This window comes from Gorilla gorilla, chromosome 5 (assembly GCF_029281585.2).
Source record: "Gorilla gorilla gorilla isolate KB3781 chromosome 5, NHGRI_mGorGor1-v2.1_pri, whole genome shotgun sequence".
Lineage (NCBI taxonomy): Eukaryota > Metazoa > Chordata > Mammalia > Primates > Hominidae > Gorilla > Gorilla gorilla.
In genome coordinates, this window is record NC_073229.2 from 159,491,736 (window position 1) to 159,511,249 (window position 19,514).

General features: G+C 38.3%; 1 protein-coding gene across 17 annotated transcripts in view; it reads right to left on the reverse strand.

Annotated features, from left to right (window-relative positions):
- AHI1 (Abelson helper integration site 1) overlaps positions 1-19,514 on the reverse strand; it is a 215,308-nt gene that overhangs the window by 7,616 nt on the left and 188,178 nt on the right. For 15 of the 17 annotated variants that reach the window (XM_055391068.1, XM_031012265.2, XM_004044725.4 and 12 more), the window contains one exon: positions 15,014-15,072. In XM_055391068.1, coding sequence (XP_055247043.1) covers positions 15,014-15,072 — 59 coding nt within the window. Of the gene's footprint in view, positions 1-11,939; positions 12,001-15,013; positions 15,073-17,211; positions 17,254-19,514 lie in introns of all 17 variants that reach the window. The other 2 variants (XR_010134375.1, XM_055391065.2) reach the window with 2 other exon arrangements.

A 19,514-nucleotide genomic window follows, 5' to 3' on the forward strand; every position in this document is an offset into this window, starting at 1 on the left:
TATTCTCTGTGGCACCCTGAATAGACTAATGAAGAAATGTGTAAGTAAGTGAAATGAAGTCAGATGACTGAGAATGAAAAGGTCAGAAATTACAAAGAAGAAAGGACAGTAAATTTAGATAGAATGATAAAAGAACAAAGGAAAGGTTAAGTTCTGAAAAAAAGCACTGATAGCACACAATCTTAATCTTTCTGAAGTGTACCCTTTTGGCCTTATTTCCAAGGAATCTATATTTTAGACTGATAAGGTGAATAAGGGAAGCAAGCCAAAGATAATACAGCAGAGACAATGATACAATGGACTGTGGCAAACTGGAGAATGGATGACTCATCTAAAGGAGGCAGTCTATCTCAGCTCATTGATGGATGTCATCAAAGAATGTAGAGCTGTGGTCCAGAACTCTGGATTATTTTCAAGAAGTCAGAAATCTGTATTTCTTTTAGGTGAAATATGTAAATATCTGGGCAGCTAATTACACACACACACACACACACACACACACACACACACACACACACACACACACACACACACGAGACCCCATGGATACTTGCTGGTCTGAGGGTATCCCAGGCACTGCCATACTTTTGTGCCTTAGCTCCTGACTTCTAGGCCCTATTCTTCTTGTTTACCCCGTCGTGTCTATATGGTCTTAAATTCTGTCTTCATCTTTGGCTTTCTCTGACCACTAAAGCCCACTCTAGGAAGATCAGACTGTAGTGATCCTCTTTCTTCTTTTATCTCTCACAATCTATATACAATCTATCAAAAAGCTACCTTGAAAATACATAGAGCATCTAGACCTTTGCTTGTAGCCCAGATAGAGTAGGAGGAACCACATTTACCTCTTGTCTAAAACAACAACAACAAAACAACAACAACAAACCTGAACAAAACACACGAAACAACAATTTTCAAGATACTGAGCCACAGACGATGAAGATCTGCAAAAGGTCCCCCTCAAGTATCCAGCAGTGAACTGATGAGTGCACACATCTGGGAAAATCACTTGAGGCCCGGAACAGTGTTTATTCCCACTAGCAATGAACAGAACTGTTCCCGAGGAAGCCCAGACACTGGCCTTAATAGACAAAGACTTAAAATCCGTAATTAAAAATGTGTTCAAAGAACTAAAGGAAACATGTATAAAGAACTAATGTATGAGCAATGTCTCATGAAATAGAGAATATGAATAAAGAAATAGAAATTACACAAGGAGGAAGTAATACTAAATCTACACAAACTATTCTAGAAAATTGAAGAGGTGGGAATTCTTCCCAACTTGTTCCATGAAGCCAGCATTATCTCCTCATCAAAATCAGCTTAAGATGTTACAAAAAAATTATAGACCCAAATTTCTCATGAACAAAATGCAAGAAGTTCTAAAGGAAATTTTAGCACATCAAATTCAACAAGCGCTATCCTTTATAAAAAGGATAACACACCACTAACTAGGTTTTATCCGAGGAACGCGAAGTTGGTTTAACATTTGAATATCAGTGTAACTCACCATATTAAGAAATTTAAAAACAAAAACCATAGATTACTTAAGTAATGCAAAAACATGTTTGAGAAATCAAACATCTATTCCTGACAAAAACTCTTAGGAAAGGGAAACTACCTAATAAAGGGCATTTATAAAAAACCTAGAATAACATCATACTTCATGGTAAAATATCAAATGCTCCTATTCATTTCCCACATGATCAGGAACAAGACAAGAATGTCTATTCTGACTAGTTTTATTCAACATTGTATTAGAGGTTCTACCCAGTGTTAACAGGGCAAAAAAAAAAAAAAAAAAAAAAAGAAAGAAAGAAAGAAAGAAAAGGCACCCAGATTGTGAAGAAAGAAAACTGTCTTTTATTTGCATGATTGTCTGTCTACATAGAATATCTCGTGGACTCCACTAAAAGCTATTACAACTAGCAAGTGAGTTTAGTAGGTTGGCATAAAACAAGATCGACAAACAATAATCAGTAGTATTTCTATAAACTAGCGACAAATACCTGTAAATTGAAACTTAAAAACAATACCATTTACATATGAAACATGTAGGAATAAATCAACCAAAGACCTATACACTGTATGTCCAAGACCTATACATTGAAAACTAAAAAACGTTACCAAGAGAAATTAAAGAAGTTGTAAATAAATGCAAAGATATATCATGTTAATGACTCAGATGATTGAATATTGTTAAAATGTCAATTCTCCCCAAATTAGTATCTGGATTAAATGCAATATCAATTGGAATATGCTATAGAAATTGATAAGCTAATTCTAAAATTCATGTGGAAATGGAAAGAACCCTAAATATTAAATAGCCAAACCAACTTTGAAAAGTACAAAGTTGGAGGACTAATACTACCTGATTTCAAGACATACTACAAAACTACTCAGTAATTAAAATAATGTGGTAGTAGCATAAAGATAGAGGAATAGAAAAATAATTGGCTGGGTGCCTTGGCTCACACCTGTAATCCCAGCACTTGGGGAGGCTGAGGCGGGTGGATCACTTGAGGCCAGGAGTTTGAGACCAGCCTGGCCAACATAGTGAAACCCCATCTCTACTAAAAATACAATAAATTAGCTGGGTGTGGTGGTGTGCATCTGTAATCCCAGCTACTCAGGAGGCTGAGGCAGGAGAATCACCTGAACCCGGGAGGCGGAGGTTGCAGTGAGCCGAGATCGTGCCACTGCACTCCAGCCCGGGTGACAGTGCAAGACTCCATCTCAAACAAAACAAAATAAAACAAAACAAAACAAAACAAAACAAAACAAAACAAAACAAAACACCCAACATTAGCTTGTGTAGTGGTGTACGCTACTTGGGTGGCTGAGGCAGGAGAACTGCTTGAACCCTGGAGGCAGAGGTTGCAGTGAGCCAAGATCACACCATTGCACTCCAGCCTGGATGACAAAGGGAGATTCTGCCTCAAAACAAACAAACAAACAAACAAACAACCCTCCCCCCCAAAAAAAACCAAAAGAGAAATAGAAAAATAATAGATAAGACCATAAACAGACCCACATATATATTAAGAGCTGATTTCAGCAAAGGTGCAAAGGCCATTCAGTTGAGACAGAGTTGTTTTTCAACAAATGATGCTAGAACAACAGGATCTCCAAATGCAAAAAAAAAAAAAAAGAAAGAAAAAAAATAAACTCTGATCCAAAACTCACATCACATATCACACATACAAACTAACCGAAAACAGTTCATAGTCTTAAATAAAAAATTATAAAACTTCTACAAGAAAACATAAGAGAAAACTTTAGTGGCTTTGGGTTGGCAGAGGTTTCTTAGATATTATACTAAAGCATGATTTGTAAAAGAAAAAATTTGGTAAATGGAACTTCAACAAAGTAAAAAACAGTTTGCTCTTTAAAAGTCACTGCTAAAAGAATAAAAAGGCAAAACACAGATTAGGAAAAATATTTGAAAATCACATAGTTGATAAAGAACATACTTAGAATATATAAATGACTCTTAAAATTTAATAAAACAAATAACCTATTACAAATGAGCAAAAGATTTGAACAGAAATTTCACCAAAGAAGATGTATGCATGGAAGGTAAGCACATCAAAGGATGCTTAACATCATTAGTTGTTGGGGATATGCAAAATCAAACCACAGTGATATATCTCTACATGTATTGGAATGGCTAAATTAGAAGGACTGACCGTATCAAGTATTGGTGAGGAAGCAGAACTCATACATGTTGGTAGGATTGTAAAAAGGTACAATCGTATGGAAAACAATTTGGCAGTTTCTTAAAAAGTTAAGCATAAACCAACTATGTAATCCAGCCATTCTACTCCAAGATGTCACCCAAGAAAAATGAAAGCATAACCTTCTTCAATGCCTCTTTCAGTGATACGATGTTAAACAAACAAAAAAACCCCCTGTTCATACAAAGACTTGTATATAAATATTGATATTAGCTTTATTTTCAGTAGCCACAAAAACTTGTACATAAATGTTGACATTAACTTTATTTGTAGTAGCCACAAAGTGGAAATGATTCAAAGGTCCATCAACAAAGGTACATGAATAAACAAACTGTGGTATTTAAAACTCTAGACAGTGACAGAAAGTACATCAGTGATTATCAGGGGATGTGGCTCAGGGAAGGGAAGAAAGATGTAGGAGGGCAAAATTACAAAAGAGCATCAGAAGTCTTGGAGAGATGGGTATGCTCATTACCTTAATTGTGGTGATGGTTCATGGGTATTTACCCATGTCGAAACTTAAACCGTTTATTTTATTTTATTTTATTTCATTTTATTTTTTTGAGATGGAGTCTTACTCTGTCTCCCGGGCTGGAGTGCAGTGGCACGATCTCGGCTCACTGCAATCTCCACCTCCCAGGTTCAAGTGATTCTCCTGCCTCAGCCTCCTGAGGAGCTGGGATTACAGGCGCCTGCCACCATGTCCGGCTAATTTTTTTGTATTTTTAGTACAGACAAAGTTTCACCATGTTGGCCAGGCTGGTCTCGAACTCCTGACCTCAGATGATCCGTTTGCCTCGGCCTCCCAAAGTGCTAGGATTACAGGCGTGAGCCACCGCGCCTGGCCGCAATTTATTTTATATCAAGTGTATCTCTTTATAAGTTAGAAATATATATGCATACATAAAATCTGACCTCTTTTCACTAATTTCATTGCTCCCACTTTTTTCCGAGGCACCACCACCAAGTCTCACCTGGATAATTTCAATATTATTTTAACTGGTCTCTCTGATTCAACCCTTGTCCATTAATGTCTATTCTTTTTTTTTTTTCCTTTTTTTTATTTTTATTTATTTTTTCTTTTTTTTTATTTTTATTATTATTTTTTTATTATACTTTAAGTTTTAGGGTACATGTGCACATTGTGCAGGTTAGTTACATATGTATACATGTGCCATGCTGGTGCGCTGCACCCACTAACTCGTCATCTAGCATTAGGTATATCTCCCAATGCTATCCCTCCCCCCTCACCCCACCCCACCCCAGTCCCCAGAGTGTGATATTCCCCTTCCTGTGTCCATGTGATCTCATTGTTCAGTTCCCACCTATGAGTGAGAATATGTGGTGTTTGGTTTTTTGTTCTTGCGATAGTTTACTGAGAATGATGATTTCCAATTTCATCCATGTCCCTACAAAGGACATGAACTCATCATTTTTTATGGCTGCATAGTATTCCATGGTGTATATGTGCCACATTTTCTTAATCCAGTCTATCATTGTTGGACATTTGGGTTGGTTCCAAGTCTTTGCTATTGTGAATAGTGCCGCAATAAACATACATGTGCATGTGTCTTTATAGCAGCATGATTTATAGTCATTTGGGTATATACCCAGTAATGGGATGGCTGTGTCAAATGGTATTTCTAGTTCTAGATCCCTGAGGAATCGCCACACTGACTTCCACAATGGTTGAACTAGTTTACAGTCCCACCAACAGTGTAAAAGTGTTCCTATTTCTCCACATCCTCTCCAGCACCTGTTGTTTCCTGACTTTTTAAATGATTGCCATTCTAACTGGTGTGAGATGGTATCTCATAGTGGTTTTGATTTGCATTTCTCTGATGGCCAGTGATGATGAGCATTTTTTCATGTGTTTTTTGGCTGCATAAATGTCTTCTTTTGAGAAGTGTCTGTTCATGTCCTTCGCCCACTTTTTGATGGGGTTGTTTGTTTTTTTCTTGTAAATTTGTTTGAGTTCATTGTAGATTCTGGATATTAGCCCTTTGTCAGATGAGTAGGTTGCGAAAATTTTCTCCCATTTTGTAGGTTGCCTGTTCACTCTGATGGTAGTTTCTTTTGCTGTGCAGAAGCTCTTTAGTTTAATTAGATCCCATTTGTCAATTTTGTCTTTTGTTGCCATTGCTTTTGGTGTTTTGGACATGAAGTCCTTGCCCATGTCTATGTCCTGAATGGTAATGCCTAGGTTTTCTTCTAGGGTTTTTATGGTTTTAGGTCTAACGTTTAAATCTTTAATCCATCTTGAATTGATTTTTGTATAAGGTGTAAGGAAGGGATCCAGTTTCAGCTCTCTACATATGGCTAGCCAGTTTTCCCAGCACCATTTATTAAATAGGGAATCCTTTCCCCATTGCTTGTTTTTCTCAGGTTTGTCAAAGATCAGATAGTTGTAGGTATGCGGCGTTATTTCTGAGGGCTCTGTTCTGTTCCATTGATCTATATCTCTGTTTTGGTACCAGTACCATGCTGTTTTGGTTACTGTAGCCTTGTAGTATAGTTTGAAGTCAGGTAGTGTGATGCCTCCAGCTTTGTTCTTTTGGCTTAGGATTGACTTGGCGATGCGGGCTCTTTTTTGGTTCCATATAAACTTTAAAGTAGTTTTTTCCAATTCTGTGAAGAAAGTCATTGGTAGCTTGATGGGGATGGCATTGAATCTGTAAATTACCTTGGGCAGTATGGCCATTTTCACAATATTGATTCTTCCTACCCATGAGCATGGAATGTTCTTCCATTTGTTTGTATCATCTTTTATTTCCTTGAGCAGTGGTTTGTAGTTCTCCTTGAAGAGGTCCTTCACATCCCTTGTAAGTTGGATTCCTAGGTATTTTATTCTCTTTGAAGCAATTGTGAATGGGAGTTCACTCATGATTTGGCTCTCTGTCTGTTGTTGGTGTATAAGAATGCTTGTGATTTTTGTACATTGATTTTGTATCCTGAGACTTTGCTGAAGTTGCTTATCAGCTTAAGGAGATTTTGGGCTGAGACAATGGGGTTTTCTAGATATACAATCATGTCGTCTGCGAACAGGGACAATTTGACTTCCTCTTTTCCTAATTGAATACCCTTTATTTCCTTCTCCTGCCTAATTGCCCTGGCCAGAACTTCCAACACTATGTTGAACAGGAGTGGTGAGAGAGGGCATCCCTGTCTTGTGCCAGTTTTCAAAGGGAATGCTTCCAGTTTTTGCCCATTCAGTATGATATTGGCTGTGGGTTTGTCATAGATAGCTCTTATTATTTTGAAATATGTCCTGTCAATACCTAATTTATTGAGAGTTTTTAGCATGAAGGGTTGTTGAATTTTGTCAAAGGCTTTTTCTGCATCTATTGAGATAATCATGTGGTTTTTGTCTTTGGCTCTGTTTATATGCTGGATTACATTTATTGATTTGCGTATATTGAACCAGCCTTGCATCCCAGGGATGAAGCCCACTTGATCATGGTGGATAAGCTTTTTGATGTGCTGCTGGATTTGGTTTGCCAGTATTTTATTGAGGATTTTTGCATCAATGTTCATCAAGGATATTGGTCTAAAATTCTCTTTTTTGGTTGTGTCTCTGCCCGGCTTTGGTATCAGAATGATGCTGGCGTCATAAAATGAGTTAGGGAGGATTCCCTCTTTTTCTATTGATTGGAATAGTTTCAGAAGGAATGGTACCAGTTCCTCCTTTTATCTCTGGTAGAATTTGGCTGTGAATCCATCTGGTCCTGGACTCTTTTTGGTTGGTAAACTATTGATTATTGCCACAATTTCAGCTCCTGTTATTGGTCTATTCAGAGATTCAACTTCTTCCTGGTTTAGTCTTGGGAGAGTGTGTCGAGGAATTTATCCATTTCTTCTAGATTTTCTAGTTTATCTGCGTAGAGGTGTTTGTAGTATTCTCTGATGGTAGTTTGTATTTCTGTGGGATCGGTGGTGATATCCCCTTTATCATTTTTTATTGTGTCTATTTGATTCTTCTCTCTTTTTTTCTTTATTAGTCTTGCTAGCGGTCTATCAATTTTGTTGATCCTTTCAAAAAACCAGCTCCTGGATTCATTGATTTTTTGAAGGGTTTTTTGTGTCTCTATGTCCTTCAGTTCTGCTCTGATTTTAGTTATTTCTTGCCTTCTGCTAGCTTTTGAATGTGTTTGGCTCTTGCTTTTCTAGTTCTTTTAATTGCGATGTTAGGGTGTCAATTTTGGATCTTTCCTGCTTTCTCTTGTGGGCATTTAGTGCTATAAATTTCCCTCTACACACTGCTTTGAATGCGTCCCAGAGATTCTGGTATGTTGTGTCTTTGTTCTCGTTGGTTTGAAAGAACATCTTTATTTCTGCCTTCATTTCGTTATGTACCCAGTAGTCATTCAGGAGCAGGTTGTTCAGTTTCCATGTAGTTGAGTGGCTTTGAGTGAGATTCTTAATCCTGAGTTCTAGTTTGATTGCACTGTGGTCTGAGAGATAGTTTGTTATAATTTCTGTTCTTTTACATTTGCTGAGGAGAGCTTTACTTCCAACTATGTGGTCAATTTTGGAATAGGTGTGGTGTGGTGCTGAAAAAAATGTATATTCTGTTGATTTGGGGTGGAGAGTTCTGCAGATGTCTATTAGGTCCACTTGGTGCAGAGCTGAGTTCAACTCCTGGGTATCCTTGTTGACTTTCTGTCTCGTTGATCTGTCTAATGTTGACAGTGGGGTGTTAAAGTCTCCCATTATTAATGTGTGGGAGTCTAAGTCTCTTTGTAGGTCACTCAGGACTTGCTTTATGAATCTGGGTGCTCCTGTATTGGGTGCATATATATTTAGGATAGTTAGCTCTTTTTGTTGAATTGATCCCTTTACCATTATGTAATGGCCTTCTTTGTCTCTTTTGATCTTTGTTGGTTTAAAGTCTGTTTTATCAGAGACTAGGATTGTAACCCCTGCCTTTTTTTGTTTTCCCTTTGCTTGGTAGATCTTCCTCCATCCTTTTATTTTGAGCCTATGTGTGTCTCTGCACGTGAGATGGGTTTCCTGAATACAGCACAGTGATGGGTCTTGACTCTTTATCCAACTTGCCAGTCTGTGTCTTTTAATTGGAGAATTTAGTCCATTTACATTTAAAGTTAATATTGTTACGTGTGAATTTGATCCTGTCATTATGATGTTAGCTAGTGATTTTGCTCGTTAGTTGATGCAGTTTCTTCCTAGTCTCGACGGTCTTTACATTTTGGCATGATTTTGCAGCGGCTGGTACTGGTTGTTCCTTTCCATGTTTAGCGCTTCCTTCAGGAGCTCTTTTAGGGCAGGCCTGGTGGTGACAAAATCTCTCAGCATTTGCTTGTCTGTAAAGGATTTTATTTCTCCTTCACTTATGAAGCTTACTTTGGCTGGATATGAAATTCTGGGTTGAAAATTCTTTTCTTTAAGAATGTTGAATATTGGCCCCCACTCTCTTCTGGCTTGTAGGGTTTCTGCTGAGAGATCCGCTGTTAGTCTGATGGGCTTCCCTTTGAGGGTAACCCGACCTTTCTCTCTGGCTGCCCTTAACATTTTTTCCTTCATTTCAACTTTGGTGAATCTGACAATTACGTGTCTTGGAGTTGCTCTTCTCGAGGAGTATCTTTGTGGCGTTCTCTGTATTTCCTGAATCTGAACGTTGGCCTGCCTTGCTAGATTGGGGAAGTTCTACTGGATAATATCCTGCAGAGTGTTTTCCAACTTGGTTCCATTCTCCCCGTCACTTTCAGGTACACCAATCAGACGTAGATTTGGTCTTTTCACATAGTCCCATATTTCTTGGAGGCTTTGCTCATTTCTTTTTATTCTTTTTTCTCTAAACTTCCCTTCTTGCTTCATTTCATTCATTTCATCTTCCATTGCTGAAACCCTTTCTTCCAGTTGATCGCATCGGCTCCTGAGGCTTCTGCATTCTTCACGTAGTTCTCGAGCCTTGGTTTTCAGCTCCATCAGCTCCTTTAAGCACTTCTCTGTATTGGTTATTCTAGTTATACATTCTTCTAAATTTTTTTCAAAGTTTTCAACTTCTTTGCCTTTGGTTTGAATGTCCTCCTGTAGCTCAGAGTAATTTGATCGTCTGAAGCTTTCTTCTCTCAGCTCGTCAAAGTCATTCTCCATCCAGCTTTGTTCCGTTGCTGGTGAGGAACTGCGTTCCTTTGGAGGAGGAGAGACGCTCTGCGTTTTAGAGTTTCCAGGTTTTCTGTTCTGTTTTTTGCCCATCTTTGTGGTTTTATCTACTTTTGGTCTTTGATGATGGTGATGTACAGATGGGTTTTCGGTGTGGATGTCCTTTCTGTTTGTTAGTTTTCCTTCTAACAGACAGGACCCTCAGCTGCACGTCTGTTGGAATACCCTGCCGTGTGAGGTGTCAGTGTGCCCCTGCTGGGGGGTGCCTCCCAGTTAGGCTGCTCGAGGGTCAGGGGTCAGGGACCCACTTGAGGAGGCAGTCTGCCGGTTCTCAGATCTCCAGCTGCGTGCTGGGAGAACCACTGCTCTCTTCAAAGCTGTCAGGCAGGGACATTTAAGTCTGCAGAGGTTACTGCTGTCTTTTTGTTTGTCTGTGCCCTGCCCCCAGAAGTGGAGCCTACAGTGGCAGGCAGGCCTCCTGGAGCTGTGGTGGGCTCCACCCAGTTCGAGCTTCCCAGCTGCTTTGTTTACCTAAGCAAGCCTGGGCAATGGCGGGCGCCCCTCCCCCAGCCTCGCTGCCGCCTTGCAGTTTGATCTCAGACTGTTGTGCTAGCAATCAGCGAGACTCCGTGGGTGTAGGACCCTCCGAGCCAGGTGTGGGATACAGTCTCGTGGTGCGCCGTTTTTTAAGCGGGTCTGAAAAGCGCAATATTCGGGTGGGAGTGACCCGATTTTCCAGGTGCGTCCGTCACCCCTTTCTTTGACTCGGAAAGGAAACTCCCTGACCCCTTGCGCTTCCCAGGTGAGGCAATGCCTCACCCTGCTTCGGCTCGCGCACAGTGCGCGCACCCACTGGCCTGTGCCCACTGTCTGGCACTCCCTAGTGAGATGAACCCGGTACCTCAGATGGAAATGCAGAAATCACCCGTCTTCTGCGTCGCTCACGCTGGGAGCTGTAGACCGGAGCTGTTCCTATTCGGCCATCTTGGCTCCTCCCCATTAATGTCTACTCTTATCTTAAATGTCAGAGGGATTCTGTTAAATTGTTAGGTCACTTCCTGTGTTTAATGGCTTCCTACTTCACTTGGTGTAAAAGCCAGAAGTCTTATAATAGTATATAAGATCTTGTTACTGTCTCTGATTTTATCCAATCTCTCCCACTTGCTTACTCTACTCTAAAAAGCCTAATTTCCTTACTTTTCTTTGAGGGTAACAGGCATGCTTCTGCTTCAGGGCCCGCTGCACTTGTCTTCTACATACTCAATTCCCTGCCTCCTTCCGCTTTTCTCAGGCCTTCTCTCACGCTCTGATTTACAACTGCAACCTTCATGTCTCCTTTCCTTTCCCCTACCCATGCTTTATTTTTCTCCATACTGTAGCACACATCTGGTATAATTAGACATTTTACTTATTTTGCATATAGGTAAATAAAATGTTAGCTCCTTATAGCAGGGATTTTTTATCTGTTTACTGCTGTACCCTCAGTGCCTAGAACACACATTGTAGGTGCTCAGCAAATCTATATTTAGCAAATGACTATTACGTGTCTGTCTTCCTTGCCACACTGGGCACTTCCACAATGTACAAGTTGTGTATCATATCATTCATCACTGCATTTCAGTACCTAGTATAGCACCTAGAACAGAGAGCAGATGATCACATTTTCCCAATTGGACTGATGCTCACAAATGAACTACTGACACCTTGAAAGGCTAATCCTGACCCTTCCTCTTTATGGCAGTAGCATCGAGGTCTAGGACAAGACCAAATTCTTGATACAGACAAATAATGTTTGCTCAGGCTCATGTAAAATGCTGGGCAAATACAGCAAGACATGTCTCCTAGCCCCACCTTCCAATCATCAGATGCCCTCAAAACACTCACATTGCATTCTTCTAGAGCCACAATCTCTATCCTGTTTTTTTCTCCCACTGCAATTCCCCAACTCCAAGACACTAATCAGTCAGTCTCCTCCCACTCTCTCCCCTCTCTTCATAGCCGTATGCTCCTTTAGACTAGTTCTTTCCCACATCACATCCAAATGCCCTCCCATGAGGCAGACAAAAACTCAAGCCTTACCTTTATCTAGAGGCCTTCTCTAGCTATGCATATTCCTCCTGCCTTCTCATTCAGCTCTCTTCTGTAATTACAATTTGCATCACATCATTTTGCACCTAATTATATAATTGGTTGCCTTCTAAATGCTTCTTATTTCTATTTCCTCATCTGACCTGTAATGCTTCTTTAATATCTGTCAATGCATCTAGCTCACTGCTGGGCACACTGTGAGGTCACACACATGACAATAAATGCCTTTAATTTTAGAAACTGGGGGTAGGATGAGGGTTAAAAAAAGGCAGAAAACGGATAATAAAAGTAAAAATTTAGAAGAAAAGTGGCAAGTAGCAGGATTATTTTAGAAAAAAAAATGTGGACTATAAACTACCTCCTCATAAAGAGAAATGAAAGAGCCTGGAATGGTTATTATAAAAATGGAAAAAAATATACAGCGGAGTGACAGGATGCTTGGAATTGACATTTATAGCCACACCATATTAAGAAGAGATTTCATTCATTTAGTTCAGATTTCAGGGTTTATAAGTAAAAGAATTTAATATGATTAACTATATGAATTAACCTCTCTCTGAACAAAGCTGTTAATGAAATAAAGGTTGCTATGTTAAAAAAAACCCAACGAAATTCAATACAGGCTATATTAGTTAACTATGGAACATTAATACTACTTGTTAAGGATGACAGCATATTTATAGCAGCCTCATTACCAACTCTGACTTAGGCAGCAGATAATATATGAAGAACATCACGGGGCATGTGGTACAAAATGTAGAAGTTTAAGATTTTCAGGAAAATACCTTTGTTAAATTAACAATAGAAGTTTCTTCTAGATACCTTAAAAAAGAGAATGTAACTTTACTAAAATGTGTATAAATTGCTTGCACAGAAGTGACTGACATTTCTCAAAAAAAAAAAAAAACAAAAAAACAAGACAAGAAATTCAAGTGGAAAGTAATAAGAGGCTGTCTACGTGGCTCATTTACATATATTGGTCAACCAACTAATAAGCAAAACTTACAAACTGAAAGGCAGGGCTGCAAAGAAACAAAAAATTAGCCTCTGTCCATTTACTTGGGTACAAGAAACTCATTTAGGTAAATCAAAGAAATGACTTCTTTGTACGTGCTGGGCTCTAGTGTTTCCACCATCAACTCGCCTACAGTTTTCAAGTCATGAGAAATCTATCTTAATTCATCCTTACTTCTAAGAAATTGTAAGTAGGGAAAGTCCAAAAGCTTTAGATGAACTTGGGCATTTAGACATATCTGAACTTCTCATGAAAATTTTTATTTTCAGAAGCATCTTCAAAAAGAGAAGCTGAGCTATACTGACATCCTTTAGAAGCTGAGATGTTTGTGAGGTTTTATTGAACTTTAATCTGGAGGGCATGACATGGATCTCTGTATCTCGTGAAAACTGGTATGAAATGTAGACCGAGTGAGGAGTATGTAGGAGACATTTTTTCATTTGCATAATATTAAGTAAAAAGTTCTAAAAATTTTTATGAAATATGTTCAAAGACACCAAGAGCACTGTTCCCATCATGTGTTAAACATGGTCATTTTTTTTTGGTTGTTGAAACAGTCTGTCCTTATTGTTTCTAGTGTATTTTGTTGTTGAGTATACGCTCCTTAGGGTCAGTGACTGTTTATCTACTATTATGTAAAATTTTAAATGTCCAGAGACTGGAACTAAAAACATATCTGACTGATAACAGTAAAATAAGAAACTATAAAACCTGGAGAGATTATAGAAAGAATTTCTAAGGTATCTTCTAGATCATGATTCTGTGACTCTTAAAAATTACATTTGTCTTTCATCTGTACAATGAAATACTGTCTTGTTAAATGCTGCATGATTTTATTAGACAATTCCTGTAAATAACTGTCATCTGAATCAGAATTTTTGTACTGGAAGAGACATATTATTCTTCAAATTGCCAAAGCATATAGCAGGGTTAACTTGAACAAATATTTTCCCCAAGGAAGCTCAGCAGGGATTGTCTGTGTGCATGTGTGAGTAAGCAAGCACCCAGCAATGTATGTGGGGGTGGTGGTGATGGGAATGGGACAGTATGATAGCTAAGCTGTTCAATGCTGTCATACTTCCGTTATATTTTGTTAGTAATGTAATTTGAATATAAAGTTTGGACATAATGTTAGGTCCAAAAGATAACTGAAAATGATAAAAATTGAGAAATATTTTGGGAATGTTTTGATGTAAAGTTTTTTTTTGAGGCAAAAGAGTGACTTTTGATGGGTACATTAAGTGACACAGCAAGTACTAATTAAAAATATAAAAACTTTCCAGAGTTCTTTTAAAATAAATACTTCAAAATAAATTACCCAAATACATTAAGCATTTGTAGAAAATATATAATGACAATGTTCTGCTTATTAGCTTTTTTCTTAATGCTTCAAAAAAGGCATTCATAATTTTACTTTTAACACATCATTCACTTGTTTTCAGTTAATGTTATTTCAAAATAGTACTCAAATAAAAATAAATGACAAAATAGGTCCTCTAAAGTTTTGTGTGATACTAGTTTAATAGGATTTCTTATAACTTTGTAATAATACACATTCTCAGAGTCCAACTATTAAAATATTTCATCGTTTAAACAGCCGGGCACGGTGGCTCATGCCTGTAATTCCAGTACTTTGGGAGGCCGAGGCAGGTGGATCACCTGAGGTCAGGAGTTCAAGACCAGCCTGGCCAACATGGTGAAACCCTGTCTCTACTAAAAATACAAAAATTAGCTGGGTGCAGAGGTGCGTGCCTGTAATCCCAGCTACTTGGGAGGCTGAGGCAGGAGAATTGCTTGAGCCCAGGAGGTGGAGGTTGCAGTGAGCTGAGATTGTGCCACGGCACTCCAGCCTGGGTGACACAGCAAGACTCTGTCTCCAAAAAAAAAAAAAAGAAAAAAAATCGTAAACAAGCTAAACTCCTTTAAAATCAACTATCTGAAATTTAACTTATAGTTTGATAATGTTATAAAAATAAGAAATGGAGAAATCGTCCTTAAAAGAAAACCCCAACCATTTATCACTGCAAATTATTTTGAAGAAGTTGCTTACTGTGTCATAGATTCTGAGCCTAGTCTGAAGTCCTGGGACTTGTTCTTATTGATTGATTGCTGTGGAAGAAGAGGAAAAACAAGTAGTAAGTAAAAAATGAGAAAAGACAACACAGTCAATATTCACATGCTGAAAACCCACCAACTTCCTGAATGGGGAGAGAATATGCCTGTTTTGAACAGGAATATCTATGCTTGTCCTGAACATATATTGTCTATCAGGACAATATATTTGCTCCCATGAGAAACCAAGGAAGTAGTTCTCCAGAGAGTTTAAACACTCTTTATAAGTAAAGTCAGCTTTCAGGTATGTGACAAAAAAAAAAAAAAAATCAGTTGTGAATCAGTTTAAATTAATCTCCCAATACAATGTGGTATATTACTTAAGCTCTAACTATATCTTTTAGCCTGCATCTTTCCTTCATATTCTTTACAGTATACTCTATATTTTCATAGTAATACGCATTGATCTGTATGCAAGAGTTTGAATTTGAAAGCTCTTTAAATGTACAGAATGTGTTCAGTATATCTTGTTTTATTAATGGCACCTTCGTGAGAAAAACAATAAGCACTTTCAAGGGTACCAAATTATACCCTGAGCATCGGATACTTCCTTTAGAATCTGAAACATTAATTTCATATTATACTGTGGGAAATTGAGTTTGATATGATATATAATCTATAAATCGACCTAATGTTGCTATAAAATGAATTGCAATTTTTTTTAGAGATAATCACGTTATGGAAAGGATCTGTTTAACACTCACAAAGAAAACATAAATTGTTACTATGTTGAAGTTCAATAATATACAAATGAAACAGATATACCATATGTTCCTAATTATTTCAGTAATCCAGAAAACATAAAAACAAAATGAAATGAAAGAAAAGGAATACAACCTTCTCTTTCAGTCTTGTTTGAGTAACTGCTTTCCTGGTGTTATCTCTACTGAAGCTTGTTTGGCCTTTTTAGATTTCCTTCTTCACAATCAGATTTCTGCAAGATCATTCTTCAGCAAGATTTGGCACTATCTTTAAACAAGCATTACTTTTCTTACAGATTTCAAGAGGATATTATGCTTTTCTGGACCATAATTATATGATTATTACTGCTAGCTGTAGAGCTTTAAGTCAAGCATGATAAAAACAAGAATTAAAGAGCAAGGAGACTTTGTGGTGAAAGGTGAGTGTTGCAACAGGTGACCCATTTGGTAGAACAACAAAAGAACCCATGACATCTTAATTTTTCTCCACCAGTGGAATTGCTCTGACTCAGTTAAAACGTGTTTGGGAAAAAAGTACATATACACGGGAAATTTCAGATTCAACTACTAATTCAGACTGCCCTCATCCAATAGAGCAATAAGCAAAGAAAGTCATCAAAACCTCAGAAAGCACCATCATAACAGAAATTATCCTGTTTCTTTCCAGACTTGTGAAATAAATTCTAAACATAGCAATCAAATTAAATGTGAAATGTTTTATTCTTTTCTTTTTTTTAAGAGATTGGGTCATGCTTTGTTGCTCAGGCTGGAGTACAGTGGCATGATCGTAGCTCACTGCAACCTTGAACTCCTGGGCTCAAGCAATCCTCCCCAGCCTTCTGAGTTGCTGGGATTACAGGTGTGCGCCTCCATGTCCAGCTATTCTTTACAAGGTCTCGGTATCATTTTTCTCTCTTTGCCCATGGCAAGACCAGCAACTTACCATCAATATAGGTATATATGAAACTTGATAAAACTTTTCAAAAAACTCAACATAAGGGCTCTAATCAGAAATTCTCATCAATTTGAACCTATTCCAGAGGTTGAGGGGAGAGAAGTCATACTGAACTATATACCAGTGTTAGGCCAATGTTACTTTTAATTATTTTTTGTTATCCTGAAAAATGAATAATATGTTGCCATGTGCAGGTCTTGCCAATTCTGCTAAGTCTGTTCATGTGAAATGGATTCTGTGATATCCTCAGAAAGTTTGTCTTAGGTATGTTAAACATGGTCCCTGCCATCTTTTCTACTGTGTATTCCTATCACTGGCAAACCCAAATCCTTTTTAATGATGCAGAGGCAGCTTAGCCTGTGTTCAAATTATATGACTCCTAAGTTAAAAGGGGGTCCACATTACAAAGTTTACCACTTACTTGAAAAGGACACTTACTTAACTAGGACCAATATTTGACTTCTAAACACCTTTACTCACTCATTCCTTGGTCTCAGCAGCAGCACGTCATACAGGTAGTTACTCATGGAGGCAGAAGGAGGGGGAAGAAGGAGGTGTCTCTATGAGCTGTTTTGTTTTATTTTACCTTTAAACAAAAAAGCCCCCAAGGCTGGTGTGCAATCAGCCCGCAAATACCCCCCACCATCGACAAGGCCAAAGAACATGACTGCCCTTCTTTCCACACACACTTGTTAGAAAGTTGTTTTATGACTTTGTTTCCTCTTCATGGATATCATTGATTTAGAGAGGGGATGAAGAGAGGAAAAACGAGCAAAGCAAAGGTGACGAATGAAAGGACCAGAATCTAGAGACTTGTGCTTTCCAAACCCTCACAACTTGTTAGTGATGCTTTTAAATTTAAATGCAATGATAGTTAACATAAAATAAATGATTAATGGAATGATTAAATGCTTCCACTGATTATGTGGAAATTTATAAGGAAGAAAACAACTCATAGATAGTTTTGTATTAGAGAAAAGGGCTATGCAAACAATTCCCCCAAATATTTTTATAAACTTGAAGAATGAATATAAAATTAGGTTAATGTTCAATTAATGTATGTTACATCTAGCACACGAGATTTAAATAAGGCAAATTTATGATACAGTATAGTTCTATTTTTACATGCGGCTTATATACCTCATGATAGATATACCTTTTCCATATAATTTCATAGTTTGTTTATATCTACTTTGTAGGAGTTTTTAAAAAAAGGATGCGAGAGAGGAAAAACAACTAAAGTTGGAGGTTCAATTCTTGTCTTGGTTCTGTCATTAACTCTTATGTGGCATGGGTAAACCACTTAGCCTCTCTTGGGGTCTTTTTTTTTTTTTTTCACTTGAAAGTAGGTGAGGGTTCAAAATAAAAACATAAGCATCATAGCACCATTCTCTTATTTTACAGACCAGGAATTGGAGGCCCAGAGTTACCAAGGTTATAGAAGTAGTCTGAAGGTTATACTAGTGTTTTTCAAATTGATTTAATGGCAAAACTATTTTCAATACAATTTTATTCAAAAGGCTCATGTATAAATATGTGAAAGAAGAATTACTCCGGGTGAAACTAGGTTTGCATGGCCTGGCACCCCCTGCTTCCCAACCCTATGCCCCCAGATCCCTGAGGAATAGGGCTCTGTAAACGACAGTTTACAAACTACTGGAGTATACAAGCTCTAAACAAGACTAGAAAGGTTTCTTTTATTGCTACAACTCTGTTTCCAGGAGCACAATTTTAGGATTTTAAATATTCACATAAGTTTGAAGTTTTCTTTGACTTTAGAATGTATGTATGTATATATTTGTTTATTCACTTACTTTCTAATTTGAGACAGGATCTCGCTCTGTCACTCAGGCTGGAGTGCAGTGGTGTGATCATAGCTCACTATGGCCTTCACCTCCTAGGCTCAGGCCAACCTGTGGGCTCAGGCCAACCTGTGGCCTCAGTCTCTTGAGTAGCTGGGACTACAGGTGTATCCCATCATGTCTAATTTTTTTGATTTTTTAGTAGAGATGAGGTTTCACTATATTGTCCAGGTTAGCCTTAAACTCCTGGCCTCAAGCAACCCTCCTGCCCCAGCTTCCCAAAGTGCTAGAATTATGGGCATGAGCCACTGGGCCCGGCCTGATTTCAGAATTACTGATAATGTATCTGGTTTACTTGATGTTAAATCCTCCAATTATAATGCTCTTCCTTAAGGGAAAAAATTCTTCTGTATTAAGATGCAGTTTCTAGAAGCATACTGTAACAAAAAGTGAAGACCGCCGGGTGTGGTGGCTCACACCTGTAATCCCAGCACTTTGGGAGGCCAAGGCAGGCAGATCACAAGGTCAGGAGTCCAAGACCAGCCTGGCCAACATAGTGAAACCCTGGTCTCTACTAAAAATGCAAAAATTAGCCGGGTGTGGTGGCGGGCACCTGTAATCCCAGTTACTCGGGAGGCTGAGGTAGGAGAATTGCTTGAACCCAGGAGGCGGAGGTTGCAGTGAGTCAAGATTGTGCCACGGCACTCCAACCTGTGAGACAGAGCGAGATTCCATCTCCAAAAAGTGAAGACCATCCTGATCACGATTTGTAGTTTTGGATACTAATTGTGCCAATTAAAAACAATAACAAATACTTATCTGTGGGGCAGCATAATTAGAAGGGTGTTTTGGAAGATAAGGCAAAATAGGTGAGAACATCTATTTAATCTCTGAGGGGTAAGACCTAGATAAAAACTTACGAGATTTGGACTTTATAGACAAATATGGAGCCAACTAAGATTTATGCACTGGTAAGTCACA